The sequence below is a fragment of the Aptenodytes forsteri genome, unplaced genomic scaffold (genome assembly GCF_000699145.1).
Source record: "Aptenodytes forsteri isolate BGI_AS27 unplaced genomic scaffold, ASM69914v1 Scaffold29, whole genome shotgun sequence".
NCBI lineage: Eukaryota > Metazoa > Chordata > Aves > Sphenisciformes > Spheniscidae > Aptenodytes > Aptenodytes forsteri.
In genome coordinates this window covers 2,120,282-2,141,350 of record NW_008794520.1, presented here as the reverse complement: position 1 = coordinate 2,141,350, position 21,069 = coordinate 2,120,282, and the positions used below count along the sequence as shown (strand labels likewise).

At 43.1% G+C, this 21,069-nt stretch overlaps 1 protein-coding gene across 1 annotated transcript in view; it reads right to left on the bottom strand.

Annotated features, from left to right (window-relative positions):
- ESYT3 (extended synaptotagmin 3) overlaps positions 1-21,069 on the bottom strand; it is a 47,363-nt gene that overhangs the window by 14,168 nt on the left and 12,126 nt on the right. Inside the window, exons 3-11 of the mRNA XM_009290983.2 lie at positions 15,003-15,096; positions 13,970-14,104; positions 13,355-13,431; positions 6,644-6,710; positions 5,928-6,017; positions 4,821-4,876; positions 1,820-1,940; positions 660-833; positions 46-128 (exon numbers count right to left, since the gene is read on the bottom strand). Of these exons, the coding sequence (XP_009289258.2) occupies positions 46-128; positions 660-833; positions 1,820-1,940; positions 4,821-4,876; positions 5,928-6,017; positions 6,644-6,710; positions 13,355-13,431; positions 13,970-14,104; positions 15,003-15,096 (897 nt within the window). The remainder of the gene's footprint in view (positions 1-45; positions 129-659; positions 834-1,819; positions 1,941-4,820; positions 4,877-5,927; positions 6,018-6,643; positions 6,711-13,354; positions 13,432-13,969; positions 14,105-15,002; positions 15,097-21,069) is intronic.

The following is a 21,069-nucleotide window of genomic DNA, read 5'->3' as shown; positions in this document are numbered from 1 at the left end:
GTTGCAGAGGTTACTGGACCCCGAGCAAGGGTCATGCTAATTTACCTGCCCATAAAGTCATCTTTATCTGGATCTTCATCGTACAAGTCCACTTCTAAGTCCTGACCAGGCACTTCATGAACAACAAACTGGAGGAGAAAGAGGTATTGATTAAAAATAAAAAGCATTCACATAGGTTCATATAGGCTCAGGCTGTGGACAAGAACATGACACTTCACAGCTGTATAACACATTAAGGACGTTCCCTGCTGTTTCGCAGCTAATTGCGTAACAAATACAAGTGATTATAGGTGAAAATATTTCAAAACCAGTTTGCTTGTTTTTGAACTAAAAGCTAAACCCCTCAAACTGGTATCCCTAATAAGCAGAGAATAATCAATGCTAGAGCAGACTACAGCTGCACAGACTGCAGCACTGATTGATATTTAAAGCAGTGCTTTGCACCTCCTCCAAAAACCCACATATGTAAATCAGATCAACCTGAATGACATTTCAAGTCTGCAATGTAAATTTTAACTTGTTTAAGGGACAGAAATGCCTCAATCAAGTAACAAGGAAGTCCACCTGCTCCAGCGCAGTCAGCTAAGAGAAGGTCCTCCAAGCACAGGGATGTAAACGGCTGTGCATCCTACAGATGGAAAGATCAAAAGATTCAGTACCTCAAATGTCTCATTCCAAATGGGATTAAGATCTCGGGAAACTGTCTTGCTTCGATACTGCACCGTGCCAACACGAAGAAGAGCATACGGGTCAGACTTCCCCCTGATTGCACCGAGGAAACTGTCTTTCTGGACAAGGTTTTCAGCTTCTAGTAGATGAACCCTTATTACTCCCTGAATAAAATAAGATACAAAATTCGTCATGAAAATGTGATCTTTGGATAATTATAATATGCTACCTCCTAAAACTAGTTATTTCAGGCAGCAAGGGTAGTCACCATGACAGTTTTGCAAAGACATGTATTTCGATGCAGTATATTTCCAATGACAGCTGTATTAAAACACTTTTTCTACCAATTACCTAGAGGAAAAAAAAGCCTTAAAGAGATACACAATCCAGTCTAGATCATTGGGTAGGAAATATTCTTCATTTTTAAATCAGAAACATATGTATGCACACAGGATTACAGCCACAGTCAAATCAAGGGTAGAGTAAAGATCAATTCCCACTGACTGAAGGAGGAACTAAGCACCTATTGGCAGGTTCTTATTTTATTGCAGAGTAGCCATTCAACTTCAATTTGGTGATGCAAGTTTGCAATACGGAGCATCCCTTTGTCATTAATTTATATTTACCCTCATTAATGAGCGTATTAGGTATTTGATGGATGACGGAGACTGAAGATCTGGATACGTCAAGCATTTAGGAGATTTGTTGTTGGGGTTTTTCTCCCTGTTTTTTTTTTGTAACAAACAGATGTCATGCTCTGAGCTCCCTATTTACACGCCTTCACAGCATCAGTAAAAAAAATTAAGTAGCCTGACACTCATTGCTCATGTATTTACTTTCTCTAACTGCAGATCTGTGGTATTCTCAAATGAGACTAAAAGTTTAAATTCGTAAATGAGCTCAGTGTCTAAGCAGACTTCTTATGCCATGTATAGAGGGTAGGACTCCCCAGCGCCCCCCCCAGTTATGAACTATCCAACATCTGCTTTTATATTTCTGAAATATTACCTACAGAAAGCCTACAATCCAGGTTGAAACAGCTGATGCAGGAACCTAAGGCACTAAGCTTGTATGCATCCACATTGCGGCAAATGCACACTCATGTAGATTTACACCCTCACTGAAAAAAAACCAAAACCAAAACACTCACATGCGGGATAGGGAACCTCAAGTGGGCAATGTTCATGTTCTTTTTCAAAGGCACTGTGATCCTGTTCGGTAGAACCAGCCGTGCAGCAATGAAGTCTTGAATTAGCGAGTCTGACATTACACTACAGGTGGGGGTAAAAAAAGGCAACCTAAATCTCTACAGTCAATCACAATTTCAGTTAGAATGAAAGAATGAGGCACAGTGAAAGAAACGGCCACTGTGAAATGAGTGATACTGCCTACCTTCCCCCAAAGAGTTATCAAGCATTGGAACAGGCTGCCCAGGGAAGTGGTTGAGTCGCCATCCCTGGAGGTATTTAAAAGACATGTAGATGTGGCACTTAGGGAAATGGTTTAGTTGTAGACTTGGCAGTGTTAGGTTTATGGTTGGACTCTATGATCTTAAGGGTCTTTTCCAACCTAAATGATTCTATTGTTCTATGAAAGAGCGCCTACGTACAACTGCACATGGACAGAAGAAACTCATGCTTGTGACATTTAGCTTGAATAAGAGGAAATGGAGAGGACGGTTCAACACCAGAACCAATCACCAAGGGTGGATGTGGATCACTGTGGAAGGTTAGGCTGTCTCCTATCAATAACTTGCATCCAGTTGAGCTGCTGCAGAGGAGAATATGAGCATGGGGCAGCCTCTCAAGATCCCTTTCAATCTTATTCCCTATCATTCTGCACATAATTGCCATTGCCTTGTGGCACACATGGTACAAGTGCCCACTTGCACGCAGGGATGTTCCAGTCTAGGGTTACTAGGGCTGGATGTGAATTTGGCTCTAGCAGGTTGTAAATGATGAATGGGAGCTTAGGCCACACGATGAGATCGTCATGCACCCAAACAAGACAAAAACTCATGTGCCTTTTGGGTTTCCTTGGAAATGCCAACACCAGAGATGGACAAGGTGAGGAGAGAATTAGGAATTTTCAGCATTCACAGGGGGCTCAAGACCTCGAGGTAGTTTGTTTTTACACTTAGAACATGGCCTCAGTGCACACTGCTGTCTGCTCTTGGCCACACGCTGAAACCTTACTGTAAAATGGACAGAGAAGGCAGCCACATTCAAAATGAGTTTGGCTTTTTTTTTTAATAGAAGACCAAGCAAAACATGAGATTCTGTATCTTGGTATATTTTGTACTAAGAAGGAAAATTTTGTTTGAAGTAACTGGACCTTTGGTGCACACAGGAGATCACACTGGCTGAATTGAGGGTACTGTCTGTCTTGGAGTTTAGGGAACTTTCCAGTCTAATTAAAACTTACACATTTTTAACTTAAATCTTTTCTTTAGAATTGCTCTATTTGTACGGCGGGGACAACTAATTTGACCTATAGCTCCTGAGCAAGAAGTATATGGCTATCACAGATGTCCGGTACTCTCCAGGTGATTAATGAGAGGATTTCAACATACTACTACAACTCGGCATGAGCAGAAGACAATATTAAGAGGAAAACCCAAGAGCACCGAACATCTGAAAGACTTTCATCCTCTTGATAAATCTAGTGCTTATAAGGCAGCTTCTCAGGGTAAGACTGTGCAACAAAATTGTCATAGTTCACAGAGGAGGCTGGATTCACACAGAAGGAAAGTCCTCTCCTACTCCAAATGTGAAACCAGGAGCCTGAAAGCCCTTGGTCAGGCTGTTGGCTTTCCTGTCAAAAAAACCCCACAGGAAGGTCACAGAATTGTCCCTTCTCTCGAGTCTCAGGGTACACCCAACTAAACACAGCTTGTGCATGAGGACAGACAACTGCATCCAGTTTCTTTACTCTCTTGTAAGCCCAATTCATTTGAAAGGAAGAGCTCTTGTTCAACCTGTACTTCAGCCTATTCACGGTCAGGCATGTTTTGCTCCCGGCTTTCATGTGCAGTGCTGATGAACAAGCAAGGGTTTCTGTGTTCAAATCCCTGTGAGAGAACCAGGGAGTGAAAATTTAGGACACCAAATTTGCACTTAATTATATGAGAGGCTGTAGGTTGGAACACCTACATACCTTCTCCCTGCAAGGATTAAGGAAGCCACATTAGAAAAGAACAGATTAATTCCTCTGATAAAAACTGGAGCTCTCAGGGCAAGCTTCAGGGCAAAAGGCCACTCTGGCCTTAAATTAAGAGAAAAAGAAAGCTTCCTCTCACTCAACATCAAAGGTTTTCAGAGGCCCTTTAATGCATAAACTAGCACCTAAAGTAGCCAGCCACCTCCTGTGTCTCTGCAAACCATGAGCTGCAGGGGAAGAGGGGAACAGAAGTGTCTGCATTTGCATTTAAAGGGAGAAAGGCAATGGCTGAATAACCAAATATATTTTGTTCTTGTGTAACAGAATTTTCTCCTTACACTAAGGAACAAGGACAAAGTGAATTTCCAATCTGGAGAAACAGTTTGAAACTTACAGTACTGAAAACTGCTAAGATTTTCTTCCTTGCTGTGCAAGTTTTACGTACAAGATCAACCCAAGAGGCATTGGGGAAGAGCTACATTTTCTGAAGAACCTAAAGGGTGAGCAGATGACACAGAAAGAGAACAACATTTCTCCTTATAAATCTGGTGCAGTTTTCTTTATCATGGATTGTATTTCAGTTCATCAGAGGGACTGCAACTCTGTGATACCTAGTCTTTTTTCACTTTAAGGTAAATAAACATAAGCACAGACTGCCTGTCACCTAGGTCTGCTCATCCACCTTTATAAGTAACTGGCACACGGGAAACAGAAGGGCTCATTTTTTACTTTATAGATGATTGTAGTTTTGGGGATTTACTATTTCCATCCTAAGTCCCAAACGCAATGAAGTGATTGAAGCAATTTTGGCAGAATGTAAAAAGCACCCTCCTCGGGTTTTGCAAACTCCACAGCCAGATATGGTGGCATATAAACTGTAACACCTTTTACACACCACTCTTGAGAATAACTTCGATGATTACTGGAGAAAGCCATCCCAAATTCCAAAGGCTTTTTAAAGAAGAATGAAGTGAAGCAAAACAGACACTCACTTAATCCCTGGGACATCCAGGAGGTTGCTCATGCCTGCCCAGTTGATTTCCAAGTGCTACAACAAGATCAGGGAGAAAAATGATACAGGACCATTAAAATTTATTTCAGAACAAAGGTAGAATTTAAAGGGGAAGCAAATGCTTCTAAAACAAAGCCAGATGTTTAAAGAAAGCAAAACCTGTACATTAAAACCAATAGCTGGTAGCAATTCCCTTATCTATTTTATCTGCCATACCTGAAACAAGGGTATCACTGGGACTTACCCTGCAAGCACAGGGAAACACAGCATTCATCCCCTAGCAATGGCCACTGGCAGATGCCCTGGGGTCATGCGTAGTAAATCCGACACCTCTACTTAGACTTTGAAGTTGTTTCCTCATCCTTTCACTTAGGGGTTGGCCTGTGCCCTGAGGCAGGGGCATTTACAAACACCACCTGACTTCAGCAGTCTGTATTTCTATTCACACAATAAACAATTTTTTTTTCCATGTGCTAAAATAATGTTACTACATCTAAACACAAAAACACCTCATCCAAGATCAAAAATGTATGACTTCCATGAACTCAAGCAGAGGATAACCCACAAGCAAGCAAAGCTGTGTGCTATAAGATAACTGGTTCTTACAAGACTAGAAAGTTTCTCATATTTTATTAAACCACAATTCAACTACAAGTCACGTAACCTTAAACAGGCAAGCTTTCAAAGCACCACCATGACTGAATGGTCCCCAAGATGACTGCAGTTAAAATCTACGAATGGGAAGATCTAAAATCCACCTGCCAGGAACCTCACAGCAAAGGCCTAGGAAACAGCTCCTGTGCTGTCACCATCGGAAAGTCCTCCCATTCTTAGAGTGAAGCAAGTAACTTTTTAGGCACTACTACAAAAGAATAGGGCAAATTCATTCCTGTCCTCTTGGAATTCAAGAGGAGCATTGAACAATCAGGAATTTGCTATTCAAACACCTGCACTGTGAGGCATTCACAGTTAGGCAGTTTGGGTTACCGGTGATGGACAGCTTGTGTCACTCACTGAAGACCTATCCATGCATTAAGACAGATCAAGAAGCAAGGAAGCTGCAGAGTACAGTTCACTACTGACTCACCGGTTTCTGCATAAAAAACAAAGTCACCGCTCCAATAAAAGGTGCATCGGTTAGAAGAGGTTCCAGTATCACCCGCAACGTCCCATACAACTGCAAACAGAATAGAGCCAGGAAAACTGAGTCTGAAGGTACTCTCAGGATGCAGTTTCAAAACTGTGAGCTTTTCAGTGATGAAGATAATTTTAAAAATCCTACATGAAGTCATTTTATTTAGAATTTAATTACAACAATAACCTCCTCCCCCCCAAACCATTGCTATTGATATCAGGCAATGCTTTCTAAGTTTGTGGAGTCTCTCTGCAATCCTGACTGTCATACAATGGAGAGATCAGCCTATTAGCTTTCAACATTGTAAGAACAGGTTGTTGGTCTAACCTACACCAGTTTATGAACACCCTGGCAGAACTGGCTCTTTTGAAGTTCTCTACCAACATGCAGTTCCTCTGAACTCCAGTGGCAGAAGCTGGCCCACACGAGCTTGATGCTCTAGCACTGACCCTCTTTAAGAGTCACACTAAGAAGCTTAAAAGTGGTATTTAGGTGCTTCCCATGGAAGGCATCATTTTCCCAGCCAAAACGCAAGGAGATAAAGCCAACCATTCCAAGTCTGCTAGTTGGTGGTTTCCCAGTTGAGTGTCATGACCTCCCCATTGGGACATGCTACCTCCTGCCACACACACAGACCCTCAAACAGACAACGTTAACACTGCACGCACCTGTACGCCTTTCACTCCAAGATTAAATTTCGATATGTCCATGTGAATCTCACAGTCCCCTATGTAACTGAAAGAAAATTCTCATGTTATTCCACAGTTTGCAATAGTCCAATGAGAAATTTTAGGGTGTACAGAGTATAAATGAAATTAGTTTAATGATTGACAACATGACCCCACAGGCAGAGACAGATTTGCAAGCAACTGAAAAGGGAAAGTTGAGCACATTGAACAAGGGTCAGATCTTCACAAGAGAAACCCTGCAGTCAGCTGGGATATTGATCTACCTGCAAAATGTCAAAGCAACACCTGTATTTCAAGGTTACTTTTCCATTCTTAAGACTGGCAGTTGGCTGAGGCAAGCTTGCTCGAAGGAGGGGATCAACAGGCTCATTCAAAATTCAAAGTCACAGCAACTGTCCTCTTGCTCCCTTCTCTGCCAAAGGCCTGATCTCACCCCACAACTTGGTGACCCAGCTCCCAAGCTGATGCAGAGCCATCCTGCCATTACATATGGGGTCTTCACCTTGCCCACAACCCAAAAGCCCATTTGAAGGACAAATTCATCACTAAAAATAACCAGGTTTCCTTGAGGCTGAATTAAAAGACAACAAATTAGATCAGGTTTTGGTCAGTTGCCATGGTGAACATCAGGCTTTAAATAAAACAAATGCTGAGTGTGGTACTTTCACAATTTGGAAACCACCTTAGACTTTAATAAAAATACAAACATCATCTTATGCAGAAACCAATAGCCACTCCCCATGGAGTAGAATCTAGCAGATTTGTCAATGCCTCTGGCAGAAAACAATTGAAGGGAGTTACCAAGTTCCCTTTCAGTCCTCTGAGAACTAGCTCTTTCTGGATGCAGACACACAAACACCCTGCAGGTAAAGCAGGGTGTAAAGGTACCTACCGCAGCACAGTGAATGTGTTGTGCTTGCCACCTGCATGCATAATTTCACCCCATAATCAAAGAAAAAGGACAAGATTTTTGCTCTGACCACATGTGTATGGGCAAATAGTTCTGCAGTTGCCACTGATTCACACTGTAATTTGCACATAGACAGATTCCCTCCCCCCAAAAAAACCCTGCCAAGAATGTGTAACGCTGTGAATTTGTCTCCATTTTTGCAAGCAAAGTTCTTGAATATTTGTTTACAGACACTCACTTAACAGAATTTAAAAAGCTCATAACACACAAATTAAAGTCTTTAATGTTAGAGCATTCTCATTTCTTAAATAACCAACCTTACAGGCCATGCCCAAATTAACACAATCTTCCTTATAAGCTAGTCACATAATTAAACAAACTTATTTTAACGTTTATTAATTTCTACAATTTTGACATTATCTTACAGCTCATTACGCTGGGTGCTAACAGAGCTTTGTCACAATAAAAGTCTAAATGAGAAGCCAAAATGAGTTCCTCAATTTGCAGTAATTAATCCAAGAGGATTTAATTCAGCTGTTGCCAGTGTCCAACACAACAAATAATAGTTGTGGTGTTTCAATTTACAACCTTTACGCCTTTCCACACAGTCAAAAACTCTTCCCACCCAGTCTTAGAAGTCTCTTTTTCTCCAGTAAACACTTCAATACACGCAATCGTGTTTTAGAGGCTAGATGTCAGAGAATTTTTTACCCCTTTTATCAGAGCCTTTAATTATCCTTAAGTCTGCTTCATATAAGCATCACCCCCACGCCAGGGTGCTTAGTAGGAAGGACGCACTCTTTGTTCATTAGTTTTACTCCTCGTTTCCAGTCCAAGCTGCTCGTGCTTTCATCTGCCCCCTCTGCTCAGTGTAACCTTGCTGTGCTCTCTGCTGTTCTCCCCCAGACAGAGCGCACCTGAGCCAAACTCAAGGCTTGACACTCAAAAGCATGTAGGGCTTCCTTTGCCATTCTGCCACTATGCACAGGACCATGCTTTACCCACCTGTGAAGAGTGGAAGAACCACCTGTTTCTCTCCTAAATCACCTATTGCACAAGGTGATGCAGATAAGCATGCCTGTGCCACGGATGAGAACTGGAGAAGCTTCTACAAGCGCACATATCTGTATCTCTTCTGTACTTGGGTGGAAAAGCTGGGCCCACAGTGTTTATGATACAATGGCAATCCATTGGCTGAAGGCAGGGATGCTACAAGAGCACATACTGACAAGTCTGGATGTCTATGTATCCCTTTAGAAAAGGCACGTGCAATTCTCCCCCTGTAAAGTAACTCCCCATGGGCCCCATCTTCTCATCGGCCTGCATGCTAAAAGCCCCCTTTGGTCCAGCCTTCTCAAGTGCTTTGTAAAGCAGACTACTGTTTAGTCTGCCTGACTTTGCACTTGGGTAAATGAGCAAGCGGTATTAGACAAATAAGAGAGACAAGAAAACATGACCAAGTACCACAGGGTATGAGAAAAAACAGATCACCTCTGCCTTTCCCCTTTGCCTATCAAGTCAGGCTCTTGAGGGCAAGCGTTCCTTTTCTGCTCAAGACTGACAAGCTTCCAAAATTATTTTAGTTTCTTGTAAGATCCTACAAACTTAGTTAACCCGAACTCCACCAAAACCCAAAGTATTGTTGCACACTTCTTTTGACTACTTTCTCCAATTCTGCACTACATGACAAAGACTGTCTTTCCAGATTTGAAAACTTGCCAGTTAGGAAGTCCAGAGATTCTCTTTTAAGAGTAAATTGCAATGCATATACATTTTTTTATACCTATTAATTATTACAGTATTCTTCTATGACATCTCATGTACTGTAAACACCACAGAAGATCATGGAAATGAAAATTCAAAACACTTCCAATGAGAAATTATTATGAGTACTAAATCAGACTAACAAAATAAGAAGCAACTGGATTGCAAGATAATCTTCTGGGAGGTAATAGTGTCTTGAAATACTTTGAAATTCTGATGATTATAGCCAATGATTACATGGCTACACAGCAGCTCAGGCAATTGCAGAATTAGTGGGAAGAAAAGCAGCTGTAGGAGGTCAAGTGGCTGCACTTGAAAAGTCCCCATTTTCAAAAATGCAGTTTTGGAGAGCATTTCTGGAATACTTTGACATTAATTCATTTGGAGAATGCAACTGTCAGCTCCCTGTGCTCAGGGGACAATTAATGATTTAGATCTAGGGCAGATTGGAGATCCCAGAGTATTGCCATTTTATTTCCAGCTGGGATCTCATATTTCAGATTTGGGGATTTCAAATCCCAGAAATACTTTGAAATTCTAATCATTATAGCCAATGATTACATGGCTACACAGCAGCTCAGGCAATTGCAGAATTAGTGGGAAGAAAAGCAGCTGTAGGAGGTCAAGTGGCTGCACTTGAAAAGTCCCCATTTTCAAAAATGCAGTTTTGGAGAGCATTTCTGGAATACTTTGACATTAATTCATTTGGAGAATGCAACTGTCAGCTCCCTGTGCTCAGGGGACAGATTAATGATTTAGATCTAGGGCAGATTGGAGATCCCAGAGTATTGCCATTTTATTTCCAGCTGGGATCTCATATTTCAGATTTGGGGATTTCAAATCCCAGTCTGGCAGGGATCTCATATTTCATTTAGCCACTGCAAGAACCCTGATACTTTCTTATGTGTCATGTGAAAGCTGTAGATCAGGTATATTTGCACTGGAAAAGCAGATACATGAACAGAATACAGACACCAGGACCTTCAGACAGATAAATGACAAACTTTGTCTGTACAGAAGACCTGAGGGTAAGCAGTAATTATCTCAACACTTTTGTTCAGTTCTGTAAGCTGTGACAAAATTTACACAACTTAATTTACACCAATTGGGTGCATCATCTCAGGGACTGAGCAAAAGATTTTGAAGGAAGACTTATAGCCTCCTTCCTTGCCTTTGCCAAAAGGTCTCTGTGCCTCACAAGTAATCACCTCTGAGCCTTGGTTTTCCTGCCAAAAACTCAAGTATAGTCCTTTCACGTGGGACAGTCAAGACTGTAATAAGACAGCGCTCTATATAACCATTCCCGATGCTCTGATGCTATGGACATGTAAGCTGTTGTTAACAGATTTAATTAAAGCAGCTTCTCAAGTTCCTCTTGGTAACTCCATGCAATACCAGATGTACTGCAACACTGGCTCTGCTGACAGCTACACAAGTAAGGGACCTCTAAGTGCTACTTTTCACAGTTTCCGAGCAAAGGATGCAATTTGCGATATCACATCACAAATTTAACACAGAGGAAAGGAAGCTCTTCTTCACACGGCACAGACCTGAATCACAGCATTCAGCACTGCATCACATTATGGAGATCAGGAGCACAGATTAAACAAAACACTTGATGGACTGTATGTCTACGAGTGCCTATTAAAACTACACAAATGATTCCATACAGACAACAAAGGAAGGCTAAGAGGGAAACGTTTTTTCTGCTCCTGCCCTTTTCCTGTGCTTTTCCCTGGCCAAGTCAAAGACTTTGGGCTTCAGAGAGTAGTTGCCTCCTTGATAAAACTGGAGAAAAAAATCCCTCCTCCTGTACTGCTGTGAGACTGAAAGCAAGAAGCATTTACAGACCATGCTGAGACTTCTGGATGCAAGACGCTGCCTAACACAACGGGTAACTCGGTACTGGAGCGGGGCAGAGCTGCTGCAGAGGCAGGAGTGCTGTCCAACAGCACCCTGCGTGAAGCGGCTGCTTGGCCTTCCCTGCTGCAGCCGCCCTGGTCAGCGCTGCATGCAGTGGTGAGCCAGCCAACAGGCCACGCTCACGTGGGTTCACCAGTGAGGGAACTCCCACAAAATTACAGCTAGCAAGCACCAAGGCAAAGGAGTCATGTTTATAACATGTTAATCCTTTAACGTCCACTGCAACATAGCTACGCTTCTCTGAAACCTAACCCAAGAGAGGGAAGGCAGTCACTGTGGTCCCAGCATCTCAAAGTGCACCACACTGGCACCCACAGCACATCACTCTCTTCCCCAGAGCTGTGATGCCAGGACGCAGCTCTGTGGACACATTCAAACCTCACCAGCATGCAGCAACCAAGAGGTAGTGCAAAGGGCAGCAGCCTCACATTGGGGCAGCTTAAGTTCATCTCCTCTAAGCAGCTCTTCTCCCAACACCAGCTGCACTAGTGCAGACACTTACTGCTATTCATGCAGCTAAGAGAGCTTATTTTGTAATGGGGGTTTGCCTCACTCCAGAAAAGTGAAGATTGCCCGTTTCTTTGATTAAAGAGAAAAAAAAAAGGCAATCCAGAAAAAGGCAGGTAAATAACACCACTGCTCATAGATTTGCTTCTACCCATTCCTGGAAGTAATACACTACCTCCTGCAGACGCTGTACAATGCACAACGCCCAGCTTAGTTGCAGAAACAGATATTAAGGTATTAACATAAAAGAAGCTGGGTCCTTAACACAGCCCAGGAGAAGAGACCCCCGTCAGAGAGACAAGGTAGTCTGAACACTCCTGTGTGAATACAGAAAATACTTAGGTTATCAGATGACAGTTCAGGTTAAGTTATCATCAGGATGAGGAACAGAAGTGTTTGGACAGTTTGGAGATGCTGATGGGTCTGCCCAGAGGGACAGGAATGAGGAGGTGGGGGAATCCCTCTGCAGGGGATTGTTAAAAGAGAGTGAAAATGAGTATGTGGGAGAAGCAGCCTGGAGAAGTAGTTTAACAGAACAGCAGCAACCTCCTGCAGAGCCTTAAAGGCATCAAATCCCTCGATCTCAATGTGGAAAGCACGAATGATTTGCCAAAGGCCCTAAAACTGGTCTGGCTATTACAAAGAGCTTTTCACTGACAGCACTGAAGCACAACATGTTCTGGCTGAAAATCAAGCATGCCATTTTGCAGGGAGCGATGGTGCTCTGCCAGGGCTGGGGATGCTGCCATGCCATTGCCACATTAAGCAACAGGCACAGTTCTGAGCAGCTCTGTGCTGTTGCCAAGACACTCCGTAATTTCACACTGCTTTTTCCTGGCACTACCATGAAGAAAAGCCATTTAAATTAGGCCGCTCAATCGCCCACTAAACTTACAGAGCTACAGCAGTATGCAAGTGGTAATTCCCCCAGTAATTCCATTCTCCAGGCTAAACCAGGAGAGAGTTTAGCTCTGCAGCGGCTCTGATGTTAACAAAACACACAAACTCATTCAAAACAGCCTGGGAGGTATCAAATGTTTTATCTAATGTTGTGGTTGTTGTTAATAGGGCTAGAGGCAGTTTTCTGCTCAGAGAACAGCTATAATCAAAAAAAGCAAATGTGTTGGGTGGCACGTGGAACAAATGGTGAGTAAAACAAGAGGATTAATCTAGGGGAAGGAATTAAAAAATAAATAACGCAAGTAGTTCTGGAAGAACTGGAGAGGTTGGACTGAAGAGGAACCATAGTGGGGCAAGACAGACCAAGCGCCTCCATGCCCGAGAGCTGTCAGAACAGGAAATACAGTTCCAAAACTTGGGTTCTTACTGTCAGTAACACCTGTGCAGGTGACACTGCTTTCTGACGTAAAGGCTGATGCACAACACCTCACTTCTGTAAGTATGGAGGACATCCAGCTGGGGGACTGATTATCTCATATCATTCTAGGTTGATATAAGATAAGGACCTCTCCACTTCATGCTGATCTTAGTGGACCGCATGTCCAGTCCAGCATGACAACTCACACATAGGTGTCAAACGGGCAGTGAGTTAAGAACCATCTACATAATCAATGATGCAATGTTACCATATCTGCAGGTCTAGGATAACTTGTCTTCTGTCGATTTCTTTGGTGTAGGCTTTTATTCCGTTAATTCTAGGGCACTGAAATAAAGACAAACAAGATACAACATAGTTAATATCTTTCAAGTTAAGCCCAAGTGAAAAGTCCTACTCACTTCAATCAATTTGAGTACAGAAGCATTCATTAAAGACTTTGCACAACGGCATGTAAAGTATGAGTAAACCACACCAGTTTTTCCCTTAAAGAGGTAACGTGAACAGCCTTGGCAGTCCTCAGATACAGAGCTGGTGGCAAGTAGCCCATGCTGCAAGCCTTAGGAAGCGCTGAAAACTCCTGTTGCAGGGTATAACAGAAAGAAATGTGGATACGTGCCCCTTTTTCTATCTCCAGTCCCATGATACTGACAGCCGGTGGGAATGGATGTGTGTGTCTCCTATATGATCTTTCCTTCACAGTGAAGATGCTCACGTCAACATGAGGAGGGGACAAAGGAGGTGTTGTATCAATACCATTTTGTTAAACACTCGGAGCTATTAAAGAGCTGAACATCAGACTCCCCCTGCATCTGAACTTTTCAGAAAAGACTGAACTGCAGGCGTTGCAGAGGATTCACACTACCTTCTCGCCAAAGTGGATCTTGGTAAAGGTGCATGTTTTCAGGTGTACATTCTTTGCTCTGATTTTTGGTTCAAGAACTTCTTTAAATGTTTTTTCCATGATTGTTCCAAAGTATGGCCAAGCCTGTACAAGGACCTAAAGAATAGCAAAAGCAGGAACACACTGAAGACTCTTTGTATAAGATACCTTTTGTTGAGAAACAGACACACACATTACAGAACATCTGGCTATTAATGTCTGTCCTTTTAAAATACCAAGTCACATTTGTGCTCTTAAGTCATCCTTATGGAAGGATCCATCTCAGTTCCTCAGAAAAGGAATTTGTTTTAGGAACTGAAGGGTGAGTTTTCAGCTCCATAGAGTCTATTGACTGCTTCTAACCACAGGGGCTGAGCCAGCAAAGCCCAAGGTTAAAGTCTCTAAAGCACAATAGTCCCTAATTACTCTAAAGTATCACAAAGTTCCCTGGAGTTTGGTTTATTTAGAGAGGAGTGAGATGAGCTTTTACATCAAAAAGAAAGTCTGCTAAAAAGAAAAACAGGATAGCTACTGGATGCTATTTTGCAAGTTCAGCTGTTTTGCTTTGAATTCCAGAGAGTCCAGTTCCAGCAGGAGCTTGACTACACCTGCTGATGGGAACGCCTGCCTCAGAGCTCTCTGGAAACCTCTCTGGTAAGAGGAGATGCCACTACTTTTGCTAAAATAATAATAATACATACACACATATGTATATACACATCTCTATACATACACACATACACACGCACTTGCTTTTTTTTTTTTTTTTAATCTCAGAATGAAGTGTTGTGGTCAAATTCATCAAACCTGTATCAACCAGGCACACATTTGGCTCTCACCAAAACCTCAGTGGCAACTCTATACTTAAGTGGCTCCACGACTTAAGTACAGACACTGATATGATTGAGCCGTATTGTAGTGACTTGATAACTTTCTCAGACTTGGCCTGCAGAGTTTGTGCTATGATGCAGCTCAGAGCAGATGGCCTCACAAACTACAGTTCAGAGCTCCTCACCTTGTTCAGCCACTCCACTCTTTCAACATCAGGGAAGTGAACCTGAATGCAAAGAAAAATAAAGTGAGTGCCATATGCCATCTGTTTCAGCATACTGCAACACATGCAGAAGATACCACAGAGCGTGAAACAGTTTTAGATCAAGTTGAAATCCCTCTGCCCTCATACATACGTCCTTTATAATCTACTACCTCCTTGAAAAATTGTAAAAGGCAAATAAAATAGTAAAAGGCAAAAGAACACACGTGCACTGATGTACCAGTATGCCTCCGGGCACATTTATATGATTCAAGCAAGTGTCATATCCTGTTCGTGATGTAAAGCAGCATTAGATTTCTTCTCCTTCTCTTGGTCATGCCTTGGGAAGCCATGAGAACCTGCTTCCCTTCAAGATCACGAGCTGTGCAGGACCTGTTTCCTGTACTGGCTCACCTCAACCAGGACACCGCACTTTGGAAAACAAGAACCTGCTTGGGAAACTCAATTTATTGGCTGCAGCAGCATTTCTCCACTAATACTAACATAGTGCCAATGGCTTCAGGGAAAAGCAGCACTGTAAGAGTTCAAGCCTATTAGCATACACTATCATGTGTAACAGTCCAGTGTTTTCACCTCTCAGAGCTTTTTAAGGTGCTACGGACAAATTAAGATGAAGTAGTCACTCATGCCTCATGTTTTCAAGTTGGACACATCAAATGCCAACAAGAAGTGTTTGTGTCCATTACAAAATCCCTCCAGTTCCCTGAAGTGATGACTTGTTTAATCACCATCAGGACAGTCATATATGAGGTCACTCAAGTAACTAACTGATCTCTCAGACCTCACCAAGAAGTTGCTGAGTGAAGAGCCACAATCACCTTACTACAATCACACATTAAAGTCTTATGGATGTGGTATTTTCAGCCAGGGCTACAACCTGGTAGCAGGTTATTGCAGAAGGGAACGATGGTGTAACAGGTTCTCAGAATGAACATTGGGGCCCTGCTCAGCTCTACAAGAGCACCCGAATACAAAGGGACTCCTTTGACTATCATCTAGCCTGATAATAGTAATTGGGTAGGGCAATACATTACCTCCTTATACAAGAGCTGTGAATTACACTATTCAGTCAAAGGCTTGCTGTTTAATTCAGCAGCTTTCAGAGAGGTGCTCAGAGATGTTTGGATGGAATAGACAGCAGCTTGCCTTTTATTCTAGCTTCATGTATGATTTCAGAGCCCATTTCCCTTGCTCAGATAGTGCTTCAAATTATCTCCAATTATTACATTAAAAAACCAAAGTGATATTACCATATTCTTTACAAGCAATTTCTTTTGATGCTCTAAATAGCAACTTTTCCATTAAATAAGACGACGCAAGTTCACTGAAATGTCAGCCTACCCCGCTCTATTTGCATGATAAAGTAAGAATACAGCACCAGAGGGACAATCAATACTGATAAACCTCTGCTGACATTTTACAGTAAGGCAGATCATGTGAATCAGGGGACCTCCACTTCACCTGCCAGCCTTTCATCTTTCACCAAAAGGTCCTCCACCAGGGCACATAAATCCTGGGTAGCCTGAAGGCAGCTGGTTCCCAGGTCCAACCCAACTGCCAAGCATCAGTGTCCCGCAGCATTTGTGCCACAGCCCCTGATCACAGGCAGGGTAGAGCAGGGATGGAAGTAGCATGGTGAGCTGTCCTTCAAAAGACCTTACAGCGAGGAGAGGGATGTGACCCAAAAGGAAGGACAGACCAGCACTCAAGGCAACAGTTAGGCCACCACATCCCAATGAGAAAGTCACAGCCCACATGTGAGATCCACCAGCGTTAAGGGGAGAAATGTAGCACAATATAAACCACTAAAGTTGGCTGGGATTATTCACTAGAGCCAAAGCCGCTGGAGATGCAACTGCAAGAGGCATCCAAGAAGAAAGCCGGTGGCCAAGGAGAGCTGGAACAGCACACAGGAGCATCAGGACACAGGCAAAAACTGTGAGAAGGAGGCAGCAGCTAGACCCACCTTAAGAAAAAGCAAAATTGAATTAACTGTTTGAGCCACAGACACCCAAACCAGAAAGCTCAGGGCAAACTCCAAAAGCAACTGCAATGAATCACATATCACTGTGTCACACCTCAGATTGCTGTGATAGGATTAGCAGCCATTTGTGGTACATTTCCATCCCGCTCGCCACCCCTTTATTCATGTGTCAGCAGCACAGCTCCTACCCAGGCACTCTGTGCCTCAGTTTCCTTTGACATACGGAAGAAATAGCACTGCTGTAGCTCAAAGGTACCAAAGACCACTAGGAGCTCCTTGGCTAACACAACAGGGCTCTCACAGAGGCAGCCACCACAGAAATTAGCTGACTACATGTCTCTGGTGAAAAACAGCTTTCTGCCTATTATGAAGGGCCACCAAATCTCAGTGGGTCAGCTGCACTCAATGGCACAAATTCAATGAGCAGTTCTGCAGAAGAATCAGAGCTTGGCATCCAAGTGTTGCATCTAGATTATCCGCTGACTAGTAAGACAAAAACTCTGAGCAAAGCCTTTCCTACCCACAGGGTATTCCCATAATGTGCATGTCCCACTAGCAGAAGATGAGTTCTGCTCTAGTTCAGCCCAGTGACACCACCAAGCTCTCTTCTTGACCCAACAGCTTACTCCAAGAACTTAGCGTGTCCTAATACTTCTTGGGAAAAAAAAACCATCTGCAGTTCCATACTTTTTAACCATATGCTCTGGACTTCAGACTCACTTCTGACCCTTGTTACTGGTGAGAGCCCTGGCAGCAAGGTCTTGTCCTTGAGTTTGTCATCAGTACAACACAGGTAAGAGAAGCCCTAAACACTTCCTACTAAGCCCAGAACCAGCCACCAAGCGCCGCCAAAGTTAATGCTATCCCAGAATAAGATTTAATCCTGTAGCCTTGGGCAAGTCACACTATCAAAATCAGTTTTCCCCATCTACAAAAGCAGCCATACTTCTTGCTGCAAAAATTACTTAGCATTTGAAAAGAGCTTTGAAGATCAAAAACACTAGGTAAGGGCCAATTACTAGCAAGTAAAGAAAATGTGTAAGTTTCTGCATGGCTCCACTTCGCCCTGGAGCAGGCCACACCAACGACCATAGCAGTAGCAAAAACCATGTCTGACACAACAGTGCCATTCTGTTCAAATACAACACAGGAATCTATCCATTAGGATTTTTTTGCTTGTTTGGGGTTTTGTTGGGGGTTTTTTGCTGGTTTTTGTTGGGTTTTTTTTGGTTTGTTTTTTTTTTTTTTTTTTTTTTTAAGGGATGGGTTTTTTATCTCCCTGTGCTGGGGCAAAAAAAATTCTAATATGAAACATCTCTTGGGACTCTCTCTTCATGACTGCCTTTGTTTCAAAGGATTTCTCTCCTTACATCTCCAGTATTTTGCATGAACAAGGAATTAACAGGCAAAGTTTTAAAAGGACTGTTCTATACCCAGTAATATCAATTTCTCCTGGTAAAGTAATTTAACATCTGGAAGAAACCCAGCATACTTGGATGTTCTCACCTGCAACCTGCTAACAGCTGCAAAAGCAACATAGAGAAGTCACCACCACCCCCAGGAGCCAGAATGAAGGCGGAAGCCGAGCTACCTCTGCTCCAGGCACTGACTGGTTTTACAAAAGTCAGGCTAAAGGCTGCACAGGCTGAAGTAAAGTCTCACTTCTCCAAGACACAGATCCGACTCCACTTGACATGAGCAGATTTCCAGCCTGGTTTCCTAAGGAAGCACAGCCTGCCCACGTAAGCTGTCTAGCACAGGAATGCCTCTATTCCAAACTCACTGGCTGGTTTCAGCCAAGAAACTGGTGCTGCAAAATAACCCTGCAAATTCCCTGAAACAGATGGTTAAGTAGATGAGGGAAACCCTCCCAGCGTCCCCCCTGAAGGAAATACTGCAATACAAATACATCTCCTAACAACCGATACCAGAACTGAGGGGAACCCGAGCCACATTTGAAGGAGCCACTGCACTGCTCTTAGGGAGAACGTTTTTTAACCAACTAGCACAATCAATGATTGGTCTTAACTCTTCACTGGACAGATCCTCCTCATTTTACTACAGGGCATGCAAGGAAACAACTATTTACCAATCCCCTAAGACACTGCCATTGCTTCACACCTCCAGAACCTTTCCTAGCATTACAACACTGCAAACCCAACCCATGCTCCCCCTAGCCTGAATTGTAATCCTACTCCCACCTCTGCACGTCAGAAGAGAAGAACGCAAGGGACATTTTTAGAGCTGTTTCAACTGAAGGCTCATGAACACTGAAAGGCAAAAATGAAAGATAAAAAAAGATGACACCACAGAGAATAAACTGAATAGACAGCAGGTGAGAATCAGCCTCCAAGACTGGCACAGGGGAGAAGTAGAAGATCAAATCGAGGAAGGGGATAGAAGGAAAATTAAAACTGAGGAGTTAAAAAAACATCAAGTACAAGTGTGGTGTGGAAGCAAACACCAACTGATGAAGAACAAAAGTTACCAACATAGAAAAGGAAAGGAGGAAAAGGGGCAATATGGATAAAAGCAAAAGCTAAAACTAAAGGCACATGGTGCAGTCCCTTCATCCTTAGGTCCTACATTCTGCCTTCCAGCACCCAGCTCCAAGAATTCACAAGTCAGGAGCCAGGCCTCTGGAGATAGTCTGACTCCACCTTCTCTGTGAGCACACGCTAGGCAGTGGGAGACAGCGGTGACATCCCCCTTAAGCCTTCCCTTCTCCTGAAGGAGGCTGAACAGCCCCAGCTCCATCAGCCCCTCCTCACACACCAGGTGCTCCAGCCCCTGACCATCTCTGTGGGCTCTGCTGGAGTCTCCCCATTTGCCAAAACCTCTCCTGTGCTTGGGGGGGACAGCACTCTCGGTGCAGCCTCGTGAGTGCCGAGGACAGGGCAATCAATAATCCCTTCCATCGACCACCTGCCCGTGCACTAACGAAGCCTGACACTTTCAACCACAAAACCCAAGAACTTTTGAGATTGTGTGTGTGTGTGTGTGTTGGGGGGGGCAATTCTGATTTTTCAACGATGACTAAAAGAGACTCAATTTCTCATTACCAAGATTCAAGGCACTTGAGGATAAAACACAACACTATTCTCACAGCATCAGGGCAAGAGCTGACACCACCACACTCATTAATGCTCCGAGTTGTTTTAAACGCTCTGTCAATACAAACAAGCAGAAACCTCATTCTGTGCCCAGCGGGAGGGAACATGTGTGGGGAGCTGCACCAGCTCTGCTAGGAGACCCTGGCCTCACTTCTCAGAAGTGCTGAAAGCCTTCGTTTCCCACAGTATTAAGGAGAGCCAAGTGCTGTAGGCTATATAAAACAGTTTACTGACTATAAATGTCTCCGTGCAACACTCCTTACAAATAGAGCTCTTTGATATTCTCTTTCTTACAAGAAAAGCATTTCCCTACCAGTCCCTGACATGTTTTTAAATGCTAAGCAAATGATGATGAAGAAAAAAAAACCTTCATCAACCTTTTCCATTAGCCAACCAAGGCTAACCAACAAATAACCAAAGATGTAGAATAAAATGTGCAGTTAGATTTTCAAGTTTCTTCACTTTAAAACCTAGAGTGCCTAGGAACAAATGTGAAGAACAAACAGGGGCTGGCTTTCCATACCATCAAGAGACGGCTCTTTGAAGTTAAATATTTTGGTTTTAGTAGGCAGAGAATATTATGTTTACAGATTTTTTTTTTCAAATGACACTAAAAAGAAGGGGAGAAAACTTTCTAGATGAGAAGATCTAAAGTAAGTATCCTCTACACCAAAATACCTGCAATGCAACAGCACATATTTGAAAGAAGATTTCTCCGGGGATACAGCAGTCTATTTTACAAGCACGCTTACAGCAACATGCACGTTTCCTGGACTAAAACAACTTCCAGTTTAGTACTCACCTTACTGAGCAAGACTTCGAAATCAGAGACGTTACTGCTCGGTCCATCACTGCCATCTCTTCCCCCCCCTTCAGCTGCTCACTACGGAATACCTCGCTCTCTACCCCCCCGCCGCACCGCCGGACGCTC